This window comes from Ammospiza caudacuta, chromosome 7 (genome assembly GCF_027887145.1).
Source record: "Ammospiza caudacuta isolate bAmmCau1 chromosome 7, bAmmCau1.pri, whole genome shotgun sequence".
In the NCBI taxonomy this organism is placed as follows: domain Eukaryota; kingdom Metazoa; phylum Chordata; class Aves; order Passeriformes; family Passerellidae; genus Ammospiza; species Ammospiza caudacuta.
In genome coordinates this window covers 46,078,055-46,092,354 of record NC_080599.1, presented here as the reverse complement: position 1 = coordinate 46,092,354, position 14,300 = coordinate 46,078,055, and the positions used below count along the sequence as shown (strand labels likewise).

The following is a 14,300-nucleotide window of genomic DNA, read 5'->3' as shown; positions in this document are numbered from 1 at the left end:
GCCCCTGCAAACCCAGGGGATCCCCCACAGAATTTACTGTCCTTCTGCACACAGCGGGGCGGGAGGAGGTTACCTGTGGCTCTGGAGGGGACACTGCCGCCACGGGGGGCTCGTCCACCCAGGACTCGGCGCCGTCGCTGCAGAGCCGCCGGCAGCACACCAGGGTGAAGGGGGGAGGCACCTCCTTGAGGAAGGTGACAGCCTCCCGCCGGGACCTGCCACACAGCTGCACCCCGTTCACCTGCGGAGGGACAATTCAAGGACACCCACCAGATTATTTCTTTTTTTTAATCTTTTTTTTTCTCTTTTTTTTTTTTTTTTTTTTTCCGTACATTTTTTCCCCACCCGAGCCTGAAAGTCTGATTTTACCTGGGGGTTCTGGCACAGCTTGCACAGTTTTATTAACATATCCTTCTGAACAATATACACATTATTGTAAAACTTCATCTCCAAGATCTTGTGACTACTGACTGCTGCATCGTGTCTCTTTAGCTTCCTCCAACTTCTTTTCTGCTCACTGCTTCTCCAAGCCTAAACCTTTCCTAGAATTCTTATTTCTTTCTCACCTCTTTCTCTCTTGGGGATCTTTTCTCAGTGCTAGGCTTATGTATTTGAATTTAAAAAGATAAAAGAAATAATTTTCCCACAATATTCTTCCCAGTATTTCCCCAATATTTTAAGCAAACACAGGTCCTGAGCTCCGATCAAAAAACTTGAAGTCAGAACCACAATTAGTTAAAAAGTTTGGCTCAATGACCTTAGAGGTATTTTCCAACCTTAATGATTCTCTGATTCTAACTTTGCCAGTTTAAAATGTGACAAAATAACAAAGTGACTGAAACTAAAACGGATCCTACAGAAAACAGGTGAGAACGTTTGTACAGTCAGAAATAAGCCAATTACCGTAAGCAATTAACCAGAAAGGCCTGGCAAAGGTCAGGCTTACTATACCATAAGCTCAAGATTGTGATAACAGATAATTTTTAATGGATGTTCTAAACCACAGACTTTGAAAAAGAAAAAAAAAAGAGAGAGAGATAAGATAGATAGAGCGATAAGATGGTAAGATAGGCAGGGGGGTAGATGGGTGGGTGTGTAGATAGATAGATAGATAGATAGATAGATAGATAGATAATGGTGCTTTAAAAATGGGAACTTTTTTTGCAGCTGTCCCATCTCTGGAAATGTCCAAGGCCAGGCTGGACAGGGCTTGGAGCACCTGGGATAATGGAATATGTCCCAGGGTTGGGACTGGATGGGCTTCAATGTCCCTTCCAACCCAAACCATTCTGTCACTCTGTGACTCCACTTCTGCAGGAAAACAAGAGGGATTCATCCCCTTTTACCTATTTTATAACCTTTTATATCCTGAGGGTTCCTCTCTGCACCACAGGGGTGTCCATAAATAGGAGGACAGCAGGAGTCATAAATCACCTGTGTTAGCCAGCACTGCAGCCCCAAAAGAGCAGGGTTTTAACCCAATCACTGCTGTGGACTCAACCCCAGGGATTTCTTCCACGCTGCCTCAAGCCTCTCTCACAACCAAATGCCCACAGGGCTGGAGTGCAGGCACGGGTTTGGGAATCCAAGCCAGTCCCCAGCAGGAACCAAGGCACAGCAAGTGGGGATTACCTTCAGCCCTTCCCTCCATGCCCACACTGCAAAGGAGCCCACACCTGATCCAAGAAAACAGAGCATGGAATGCTCACCAGACATGGACACACCTTTGTACCTGGGCACTTGAGGCAGAGCCTCTCCATAAACCTCCCACATCTCCCTTCAATCTAATTCCAGGCTCCACAGCAATCCCACTTTAGCCAACATCTGCTTCCCGATCACTTTTATTTTTTTCCTGATCACTTCTATTTTTTCCTGATCACTTCTATTTTTTCCTGATCACTTCTGTTTTTCCCCCCACTTTGTGCTTTTTGCAGTGTCAATACAGTTTGGGCTGCTGGGAACCACAGAGCTCCTCTCCCACTCCACATCCCAGCCAAGCAGAAAAACTCAGAGTGGTGGAGCTGGCCTCCACCACGGCAAGACAAACTGCTCTGGGCTCCTTCTGCAAGAATTACAGCAAGTGCTGAGCTATCAGCCTCGCCCATTAGTTAATTATTTAAGCAGAAGGGTCCACACGTAAGGATTTTTTAATGCTTGGGGAGTGGCAGCGTGGTGGAAAGCTCCCAGCACTTCCCAGCACCCCGTGATGGATGGGGAGAGCTGCTGAGCACCCCCAGCACACCTGGGGACTCCCATTTCTCCTCGTGCAGCTGCCAGAAATCAGCCTCACCCGGGCAAGGTGCCCTACACCCACCGTTCAGCGCATCAGCCCTCAAACGGCAGGGAAATGCCACAACAAAAAGGCACAAAAAAGCAATTTACTCCTCAAAAAGAACACAGTGGAATTAGCTGAAATGAAGGGCAGGGGAGGGGCATTGTGCTGTCTGTCATAATTCAAACACATCATTAAAAATAATCAACATTCAACCTCGCTGTACATTGAAAAAAAAAATAAAAAAACAAAGAAAATCTTTGCTGATCATATTTTAATCCCAAATGTATCAGGGCCAGGTAAGGCTGCTTGTTTGGGGAATGGGCTGTCACTTTTTCCACTGCAAACCCCTATTTAAGGGGATTTATAACTTGGCTGCAAAAACACAGTTTGGGCTAAACCTGGCACTTACAGCTTTAGCCCCAGAGCACATTTTTATTTTCTTGGGGTTTTTTTCCCCAACTCCAGAGCAGCAAAAATTTACACTCACTAGGTCTGGGCATACCTGTGAACTTAATTCCGAGTACAGAGTAATACATAAAACTGTTAAATATACACAATTAAAGTTTCCTAAGTTACTCTACAGCACTGCATTATTGCTTTTTCTATAATTTTTTTTTTTTTTTTGTTTAGTGGCCAAGCAATTTAAATGACACTTCCAGCATTCCATTAATCCCTTCCTTCAGGAATCAAGGTTTCCTCCATTAAGCAATAAGAAAATGTTTTAGGTCTTAGTGATATCAGTATGAATTTTTGATGTTAGGGGGTGAAGAAGTAAAAGCAGAATAGCTGTACACCTAACAAATCAATCTTTCAGAATGCCTAATTCTGTTTCCATTAAATGTTCTTTGCATCCACTAAAAAAGGCCTCCAATATCAAAATATTCCACAAGGAGTAAGCATGCAATAAGAAATTAATGTCTTTTCACTTGCAGGCTGAGATACCAATGGACACATGTACACACACACAAATAGGAACTGTTTTAATTTTATAAAATAATTATTTTTCTGAGAAAATAGGTCTGGTGTGACTCTTGATAACTCCAAAGCTGCCCCAATACCTCCTTACACACATTTAAACAAACTGATGTGTTTGCTCATACACACAAATATCTTTCACCACTCCACAAAAGTTTTATTGTGTAACTGAAACCACTGTTCCTAAGACTGCTGCAAATGTTTTAGGGGTGACAAATATTCAGAAAGATTATCCACCACAAAAGCTAAAGCCACAGCACTACAAATAATTCAACACAAATATTATCCCTGCCCTTGTAACTCTTGACACTGATATTAAAACATTTCAGAAAAAAATACCCATGAAGTCACTGAGAGGTCACAAGAATTTGACATTTTGTCCATAAATGTGGAAGGGAACAGTGAAGAAAATGAATGTGAAATCCAAAGCAAAACTCTGCTTCCACAACTAATCTGGAATATTAGTTCTATTGCACACACAGCAGCCAAGCTAGAACTGAAGAGAAGAATTTTGAGAAGGCTAAACAAACAGGAAATAAATAATTTTTATTTTTTGTTTTATTTTTTTACCTCCAGAAGTTCATCCTCCAGTTGCAGAAGACCAAGAGCTGCAGCTGGGCCATCTGAAGCAATGGATGAGATATAATGATGTCCATCAAAAGTGTCCAGCTCAACTCCCAATCTCAGAGTGTGGATGGGTAACAGCTGCCAAAAGATAAATATAAATATGTATTTAAGTCTAAATCTTTATCTACCAGGATAAAAACAGATTTAGGATTCAGCAGCTCACCAAATGGAACCAAGATGATTAAATGTTCACAGTGACCTCTCCTGTGTTACTGTCCGTAACTTCTCTTTGCAAACTGTTTGCACAAATAAAAATAACCAGTCTGTTCCTTGGGGGGAAAGGCAATTTGAACTGTATTCTCAAATAATTAAACTTAATGGGAAAAAACACAGAGAGAAGTACCACCCAAAAGGTGAGCTGTCAACAAATCACAGAATGGTTTGGGTTGGAAGGGACCTTAAACACCATCCAGTTCCCACCCCTCTTCCATGGGGCTGGAGCAAAACAAAAATAAAAGAAATAGAAATAAATCAAGGAGTAAAATAAATTCCATAATTGCCCTAAAATCTCACCACAATTTCAGCTGTCTTACTCCTTTGGGAGCTACACTACTTTGAGGCAGAAAAAATATCCCTGAAGTGTCCTCTGTAAGTAGTTACTAAAACTGATATCCTTTTTTCTGCAAGGGGAAATCACTAATTTTGTGTCAGCCTTTTCCCACTGGGACTCCCTAATATGGAATTTTTTCTCTAGGGAAGCTCCAACCCTCAGTGCCTTAAATCTGCTAATATCAGGAAAAGTAGAATAAAAGTGCTACACTATCCAGAAAAGGCAGGAGAAATCATGGCAACCTGGGGAGGAGAGATGATCAGCAGGAGCTGCTCCTTCAGTTTTGACATTTTCTGACTTTTTATTAGTGGAGTTCAAACACTGAATTGTCCTGCTTCCCAAAATATTATGGATATTCAAATAAAAGGAGCAACCCCCTCATCCACAGCATTCCTTCAGAGCCATGTGCAATTATGACTTTTTGGCCCTTCCCCACTGAGGTGTCCCCACAAACACATAAATGCATCACCTCTAAAAACCTCCTCTCCACAATATTAACACAGCTATCTTGAAAATCTCTTGGAAGTGAAATAAATTTAAGATCTGACCATTTAAATGAATTACACATGCCTTTGCCTGAGCCAGAATCACTACAGCAAAATTATCTGTGGGACAAAAAAAGTTGTTCAGCAGAGTTTCAACCGAAGTTCCATTCTCTGCAATTAAACACCCCAAAATTCAGGGTTTGAGGGTGTATTTTGTTGCTTGGGGGTTTGGTAATGAACTGTTAAAAGGTTCATTTTCCTGTGCTATGAAAAGGTATTGGATCAGTCCAGGAGATAAGCAGAATATTGGCAGCCGTTTTTTGGAAAATACAGAGCCACAAAACCACTGAATTCCTGAGCCACATCTGGAATTGTGTCCTGCCCTCCCAGGATTACTCTGCCAACATACACCAGGAAGGAAACCACCATGTAAGCCTTACCTTTGAGTACTTCTGGAGCTCTGAGTCGTCTTTAAAGGGCATATCCACATTCACAACCTAAAAATTGGACATCAGAACATTTTTCAACAGCGGGACAATAAATACTTTACCAGAACGACGAAATTCTGGCAAAAAAAACCCCAACTCATGAGTAAAATAAACTGTACTTAAACAATGTCACATTGATGCAAAATAATTTTAAACAAATGTTAGAAAAATCTTTCAGGCACAGAACATTTCCAAGTAGGAATGTGGTGATTATGCACCATTAGCAGACTCCAATATTATCCTATTCCTGGAGCCCAAATGCCAATTTTAGTTTAAGTTCAGTAATCCTGTGTAAGCACAAAATGCCATTATGTTTGACACAAATACCCACACGGCCTTGCCAGTCAGAATTTGAAAGTATGACAGCTTAAGTTGTTACCTCAGGCTATAGTGCAGCCATCTCCCATCCAGACTAACCACCAACTTCTGGCTTGAAATGCATAACTTTAATTACCAAATGGGAATGGAAAGTGGGTTATTTAAACCAGGGACAGGAAATCCTTTCAGTGTCTTTTTTTTAAAGATTAATAAAACGACTATGCTCACCACCAGTTTTCTTGTACTGTCCCTCCTTAACAGAACAGATTTATCTGTAATATTAGAAGGTTATTTACTTCAATTTTAAATGTAATTAAGACAAAATCATAGAATGGTTTGGGTTGGAAGAGACCTTAAAGATCATTTAGTTCCAATCTAGGGCTGGAATCTGGGACACTGAAGTTGAGTGTTTAAAAGGAAAGCTATACTTGGTAGATCTGAAAAAAAACCCAGAGCCTTGCAAAAAAATCAGGTAACTTTTCTTTGAAAACTTCTAGTTTAATAAAGATTAGACTTTTCTTTTGGATTAGTTTTAAACAGGGCTTCCAGCATGCTGTTTTGCAGCACTTGGGGTGGTTTTCCTGACAGACAGAACCCATTTCATGTCCATGCATGTAACTAAATGGATTTATGACTGGCAGCTCCTCAGCCTGACACCACACGGTCCCTGCTTGGGATCTCAGCTCCTTCCATTGCACCAAAAAGGACCAGAAGGGACCAGGGCCACCAACCCCTCTCTACAAACAGCTATTTTCTCCCAAGATAAATATTCCTGAGAGATCCCTGCAGGCACCTTAGTTCAGGGGGCTGAGCGAGGATGGTTTGACACAAGGACTGGGGTGGCACTCAAAAATGGACATTGCTGCTGAACACAGGCAACCAGAACCAAAAAATGACTTTCAGGATGGGATGGCAGGAGAGCTCCCTTCTATCACTGAAGACTTTGTGATATGATGGAGCTCCTTTCTATCAGTGAAATGTTAACCTCCATGGTTAACACTGTCACTGCTGACATTTCACCACCGGCGGGGCTGGAGGAGCATTTGGAATGGCTGGATTCACCACCTAAGCAGGATTTCATCCTCTGTGGGAAAAGTGTGATGGTGCTCAGGGAGGTAACAGCAGCCCCTGGAAATGTAAGGGTGGGAATAGCAAGCAACTGAAGTGGGCAGCCAAGCAGATTTATTGCATCATGTACATAATCTCACACGGGCTCCAGATCTTAAAGGAGCGCTAATGGAAGCAGGGGAAGCGAGTTTCTCAAGGCAATTCTTAAAGCTACTTTAAATCTCCCAGAGAGTGACTGCAACGATGGCTACTCCAAGAAGTAAAAATAAGTGTCTCTAAATCAACTGGACAAGCATTGCAAAGACAAACAGGGCATTTTCTTGGTGGTGGTGAGAATTTTTTAAGGCATTGGGAAGAACGCTGTCCCGAGTCTTTTATCTGTACTGAAAAGCACAAGTGAATTGCAATTTCCATCAACTCCTCGTGACAATTCATCAAAACAATCTTTTGCTAGGCAATTATTTAATATGAAGTGAAGAAATATCTACTAGACACTGGCACCACAAAGTTACACTATTGAGAATTACTTTGTATTTTCCCAGCATGTTTGAAAATCATTCTTTCATTCCTCAGATAAAATGGTAAGATTCTTCTGAAAACGGAAGCTCTACCCTGAGCCCTTTTGTTATTCAGTGCCCAGTAAAACAAATAGATCATGAATGAAATAATAAAAATGCCATATATTTTAAGTGGCTCCTGTGATGCAGATTTAACAGGACAGCTGATTTCCTTAAATCACTGTTCCTGTCTCGTATTTGTATAACAATAATATCTATATAAACAGAATAAAATAAAGGGCAACACATCCCCCAACTCATTATAACATACATTTCAGCCCTGATGTTACAGGGAAGAAAATCTGATGTTACTGATCTGTTCCGAACACTGAACTGTTCTATAAACAGCCTGTGATGCTAAGCTCACAGATCTGCAATTTAAAGAAATAACATTCATTAATGTAGTTTATTGAAATAAAACATACCATAACTTCGTATTCTGGTCCCAGCAGGTTTTCCCATTTGGATTTCAGCTCATGTGCTGGAGGGAGTGGGACTCTTCCTAAGTATGAAAGTGAATATTAAATTTACAAGCATATTGTACATTCAGAAGTACATTTACTTCTAAATACTCCAATAAAAATTCACTGTAAATAAAAGATTAGAGGGAATAATCCCCAAAAGGGAAGCGCATTAAGCCGAGTCTATCAAACAGCGCAAATCAAAAATGTCTTTCTTAGGAAAACAATGCAAAATGTCAGCTCCTGTAAAAGTGTGATTTATTCAGCTGAGAGGCAGAAGAGGTGATGCTTGGTGATGAGATGTGAGTTCTGTACCATGCAGTACTGTAAATAAATCATTCTTTCAGGCTGCAAAACAAATTTCACACGACCTCATCGTTTGTTGCCGTAAGAACGCTTCCCACTCCAGGGAAACATCATCTCCCACCCAAACGAGCCCCCTGAAGAAGGAAAACACCTGACAAGATATTGCTGCTATCAAGGGGCTGTGTCAGCACAATGCAGGCACAGACTTTATTTATACATTTGGCAGGTATAAAGCCTTGTCTGCTTTAATTAGGCCAGTAAGTAACATGAGCTTTAATATAAGCTCCAGTTCTGAACCAGTCTTCCGTGGGAACTTGGCTATCTTGACATTTATATCTTTTCAGCTTTCTTACTTATGCAACCAAGGCAGTTGGTTACAGTCCTGTAAGACAATTTGACAGAGCTAGACAGCAGAAAATGACTGGCTGCCCTGTGTTTGACCTCAGCCAGAAGCTCAGCTCACATATAAAGTTCCAAGCTGGAGCAATGTGTAACTGGTAAGAATCAAGCTCTACAGCAAATTCCATCCAGCAGCGACAGCAGCAGCATCTGGGGGCCGAATTACCAAAAACTAGGAGGTTTTTTCCCCCCCCGAATGACTTCAGTAGTTTGTCAGATGTCTAGACAAGGCACAGACCACTCAGTGTTGCTGCTGCGTCGCGCTGAAATTCAGAATGTAAAGCACAACTGAGGCTCTGCACACAACCAGTGAGTAAAATACTCACTGGGGGGAGTTGTGAGGACACCACGAGGAGCTCAGAGCCCAGCAAGAGCAAAACCCTGCAAAAATGGCATTGTCAGGCTGCCTCTGCTTTCAGCACCTCCGCAGACTGCAAAGACAGAGCTCTGCAATACAATCCTCATTACACACTTCTGTAACTTTGAAGTTTTCCACTCAATAAAAACAAAGATTGGAGTTTACTTCTACGACGGCACAGCCCACCCCTGTTCTCTCCAGCTCACTTTCACCCATGCCAGACAGGCAAATTCTGTCTGAGAAACCACCCAGCTCAGAGCCTAAAAGCTGAGGTGTCACTTGGAAATACCCAGAGGATTTTCAACCTACAGGCTCAAGCAGACACAGATATCTGAGAATTCCAGCAATCCTGATAGCTGTTTTCTGCTACCAAAACGACACCCCACCAAGATTAAAAACTTGGGTTTGTAAATACAGCCCACAGTTGTCTCTGAAATAAATTATCTCCTTAAAAAGTAATGGGAAGACCAATTGTGCTAAAATTCTTATCTGCTAGTTAAGGGGTTTTTAACTTCATTAAAAATTAAAGCTTCTAATGTGTGATTTATGATCAAGCACACTGTCTTTACTTCTGAGCTGTATCAAAACCAGAACACCAGTGCATTCTTCTGCTCCTTCCATCTGCAGAAAAACAGAGGGGCAGGAATTCCTGAGTCTCTTTTTCTGCTATTACAGAGTTACAACAGTGTGAACACACAGCACCTGAAATCCACTGTGCAGCCAAATACAGATTTCAAGGTTCACCAGGAGTAATGAATCTCAGGGTCAAGCTCAAAGTTCAGTTCAGCAACTGTAAGCTGTGTTCAGCTGGCTGAATACAGATTTTTTTGTCACTTCCAAAACGCATTACCAAAATCTGCAAGTTGTTCAGAGCAGGTGCTGATGCACATCTCCATTTGAAGTTTTCCCCTTTCTTTCTTTCAAATACACTTTGAAGTCTCTGCTTGTGACTTCCTTAGGACTGTGGAAATGTGGGCTGAAGGGATTTGGATTGAATATATTCAATTCCAGTGGCATCACTCAATTCACTTACAATGTTCCTTTTTCCCCCAACAGCTTTTTCCACATGGCAGCTAATAGGAAATTTCTTTCTAGTCTCTCATCCAGCTGAATTTCTCATGACCTAACATATGTACCATGTCTCCTATAAGGCCTCAGAAATGAAAACACTTCCAGGGACAGCTTTCATTAGCAACAACTTTTCAGCATATTTAGCCTGTCCTTCTGCCTGCGCTCCCAGGCAGTTTCTCATTTCTAATTAGCAAGCACAAAGCAGAAACCACAAACCTATTGTAAAAATCATCTTTTCTGGTCAAAACTGTCAGCTTCTTCAAAACTGGGGTGTTTTTTTTCTTGCAGCTTCCTCCTGCTCTCACAAAGTTACTACACAAGGGTGCTTTTCATTAAAGCCCATCCTTTACCTGCCCTGCTGCTGGGGCTTTTTCCCCAGACATCTCTTAAGCTCCTGACTGCCAGCATTGTCCCTCTGGGTTCTGAGAGCTCCTGCAAGGCAGGATGGAGCAGTTCTGCCCATTCTGCAGCCTTGCAGAATCTGCAGCTGTTAAATTCATTGCCTGCACTCTGCTAGCACAGAGTTTCAGGCCTCGTGCACGTTGCAGCCCAAACCCTGCTGCCTTTGTACCACGACTGCTTCAGCATGGCTTTGCCTGGCCAGAATTAGTGTTTAATACCTCCCCAGGAAACACAATTTAATAAGAATTTCACACAACTGGGCTTAAAGGGAAGTAATACGCGTTTTATAAAACATACCTTTCACATTAAACTTCTGAAGGCATTTCCAGAGTTTAGTCAGAGCCTTAAATTAGCAGTATTTACTTTAGCACCATTATAATGAAGTGCCCATCACCACATCCAAAATAAGCACCTATCTTTGGAATTCAAACTCTTGGAATTTACTTGGCCATTAAACTCTGTTCCAAGGTGAAATCTCATACATCGTATTTCTGCAGGAGTAAAATATGCATGCAAGTCCCACAGTAAAAAAAAATCAAAAAGTGACACAGGACAGACAAAGTGCTGCTCTTTTCCAGCCTCTGTCATAGCAAAACAATGCTTGAGAACCTCAACTCTCAGCTACTCAACCACCTCTGTTCTGGCTTCCTATTTCTGGGAACATGCAAAAGTCACAACAAAGGATGTCTGGTTACAAGGCTTGGACAGAAAAGTAAAACAGAATGGAATATAGGAACTGCTACATTTCTCTCGTTTCCAGGTTGTCTTTAATACTGACAGATCTTCAACAATCACAGCAAAATTGCTATTCATTGACAGCCGTAATTTAGAATCCTCTATTACATCTACATGTCTCAGAAACTACAAGGCATAAGGATAATTTATGCTGACTTTAACACAAGCTGTATAAATTCACCCAGAATTCCTGTAGAGGAGCCCAGAAATCTGTGGGGGAATGGAAGGTTCTGGAAAGACCTGCAGTCAAAGTCAGCCAAACCCCAGAGCAGCCTATGCCTTTGTGACCTGCCCCTGTGCCTGAATGCCATTTGCTAAAAAAATGCCTTTTTTGAACTCCAGCTATTGGGTCTTTACACCCAAAACACGAGTTCTGATGAAGCTACTGCAGTGCCAAGAGAGGAAACTGCAGCATGAACAGAGGTGATGGAAACCAGAAGAATATTATGAAAATACTCTGCAGGAGTCTTAGATGTGTGAGGGCAAGATGATCACAGAATCATTAAGGCAGGAAAAGATCACTAAGATTATTGAGCCAAGCCATGAAGATGGGTATGACTGAGGTAACACTGATGAGGAAATAAATCTGAATTCCCTGCAGGTCCATCTCCTGGTGCTGCTCACCCAGCAGGCCCTGGCAGCAGAGGAGGACGATAAATAAAATTTCTCCCAGGAGAAAACTTCACACCTCAGGTCATCAGTGCAGGACCAGGACCACAAAGAGGAAACACTGAGCTGGAGGCTTTCATTTCTCCAGAGTTAACGAGAGTCACTCCTGAGTACCAAAAGAACTGCACCTCCACTGAATGTAACCTTAAAAATTCCCTCCCTAAACAAAGGGGACCACTGCTACCTGGAAAAGGACAAATTTTATGCAAAGAAGAAGATCCAGAGAATTACAGACCCTGAGATACCACAGAACCCGAACCCAGCAGACCTGTGGACTGTGGAAAGAGTTGGTTAGATCCAAGAAGCAGATCTTTACTTCAGAAAGCACTGCAGTGCAAAAGCTAAAGATGTTTTAAGCCAACCCATCGGTGTTGAAAATGGATTTACTAGGGTAGCCTTTAACCAGACGCAGAAGAGGCACTGCAAGGTGCCCTATCTACCTGCTTGATGCAGACTCTGCTGCTTTTCATTGTGAAGACTATCCTTCTCTTCTTGTTTTCCCTTATTCCTAGGGGCCACACTAATTTCAGGCCCTACAAAGATTGGAACAAATGGCTGCACTCTAAAAACAGATTAAAAAAACCCAAATCATATGCTGCAAAATATAAGAAGTATTAACACCACCTCACTAATTCCTTCTTTTTTTGGTGGGGTGACTACACAGAAGTTTTGCATTGAATTTTCCTCATTTTAGTTTCTTTCCATTCCTCCTTTAAGCATCTTCATTTTCTACAGAGCACTATTTAAAAAACTGAGGATTATGTGGTGTCCAGTCCTGAACTGTTAAATGAGGTAACTGCAAACTGAGTGAAAAATAAAATCAGTGGCTAGAAAACCAGAATTACCTCTCCCTGAAGGTGTTTCTGAGGGAAGAGCAAAGGAAGGTCTCCTTCTCAGCAAGGTGAGACGCACAGTCTGCCCCGTGTTCCGCAGTGCCTCCACCACCTCTTGGTTGGTAAAACCCTCTATGTTGACTCCATCAACCTGAAACAAGAAAATTGTGCCAAATGACAGTAATTGTGCTGCATTCTCAGGCTGTGCTGTGGAGTATCACAGGCTGTAAGCAACAGCCACGTTATTTAGTGCAGGAATTACAGGGTTACTCTCCCAAGACAGCAGTATTTGCAAAACAATCTCATTAAATCTGTTACATTTCACTACTGAGAATTTATTTCCAAAATGCATTCTAAAAGGAAACACAGCAGTAATTTCTTCTTTCTGCTTTCGTGGGGACAACCACAAAACAGAATTTACTAATCTGATACAAGTATGCACAGATTTTTCCTTAATTTTTTTTTTTTTTTTTGCTTACCAAAACCAGCTTGACAAGGACTCTGGATGAAGGTTCCAAGCAGAGTATCCAACCTGGAACTCTGTTCAGTTCATTATCACTGCTGGCTTTCTCACAGATTTCTAACATGCCCCACACAAGCCTCTACAAACAACTGTCTGTATAATCCCCCCTAAACAGCCCAATTCTTACAATATCAGATATTTTAATTTACACCCAAAATACTCTGTTCAGCTCACTGTCAGACCATGCACCAATAGGGCCTTTCCTGCAGATAACAGATTATATTAATTTTTGCCCTCACAGAGGAGAAGCTGACTTTGGAAGGTCTGGCATGGCACACATTTTAAAAGTAATTTAAAATCATATCTCTATAAATATTATCTCTTAAAACAAAAAGACTGTGGAATTCATTCCTGCTTGTGCTGTGAATGCAAAAATGGCTATTATTCAATTCACTGTTATTCAATGGTTTTTCCATTTTTCTACACATAAAGCTCGGGCTTTTAAACCTAAATTGTGACCATTAACATTTTCATTGTATCCACACTCCAGAGCCATTAAGGAACACAAACAATGTGCCACATCTTGCAGAATCTTAACAATCCTTGAGTCCCATTCAATTCAAGTAGAAGTTAATGCTGCTCATCTTTACTGCAGGCCAAAAGCCAAGATTCTCCACTCTGAAACACTTTAATCCAAATGCTTGCCTCTTTCACAGCTAACTACTATTTACTATTTCTTTGAATATAAAATAATACTTTAACCACAGCAAGCCAAAGCTCATTTCTGTCACAAGTCTACCTAAACAAACACGAACCTCCAAATTATTTCTTCTGCAAAGCAGAGGAGGTTTAATTAATTTGAGAAAGTCTTTACTATGTTGTTCTTTTAACAGAGATGTGAAATGTATTAGCTCTACAGCAATATATAAGCAGAGTATTCTACTTACAGCAACAATTTTGTCATGAACATGAATTTGGCCATTGTGGTCAGCAGCACTCCCAGGTATGATGCTTTTCACAAAAATCCCTGAAGGTTCTGTTGGGGAGGGAATAGAAACAAGTCACTGCATTAACCTAATTTGCTTCTTTTCTTATTAAGGTTTTTAATTCCAGCCTTTTTCACACACTTCCTTCTGCCCATAAAGTGATGATTCTGTAAACCATCACCATCTGCACGCTACCACTCCCACAGCCTGACACAAAACTGAGGATTTCTGGTGGAAAAAAACACAGCACTGACACAACCACCTGTACACTGAC

The 14,300-nt window shown here is 41.4% G+C and overlaps 1 protein-coding gene across 2 annotated transcripts in view; it reads right to left on the bottom strand.

The window, feature by feature from the left end:
• Positions 1-14,300, bottom strand: part of PATJ (PATJ crumbs cell polarity complex component) — a 139,293-nt gene that overhangs the window by 112,375 nt on the left and 12,618 nt on the right. For both annotated transcript variants that reach the window (XM_058809089.1, XM_058809090.1), the window contains exons 9-14: positions 13,988-14,076; positions 12,590-12,728; positions 7,769-7,845; positions 5,353-5,409; positions 3,821-3,955; positions 74-241 (exon numbers count right to left, since the gene is read on the bottom strand). In XM_058809089.1, coding sequence (XP_058665072.1) covers positions 74-241; positions 3,821-3,955; positions 5,353-5,409; positions 7,769-7,845; positions 12,590-12,728; positions 13,988-14,076 — 665 coding nt within the window. The remainder of the gene's footprint in view (positions 1-73; positions 242-3,820; positions 3,956-5,352; positions 5,410-7,768; positions 7,846-12,589; positions 12,729-13,987; positions 14,077-14,300) is intronic.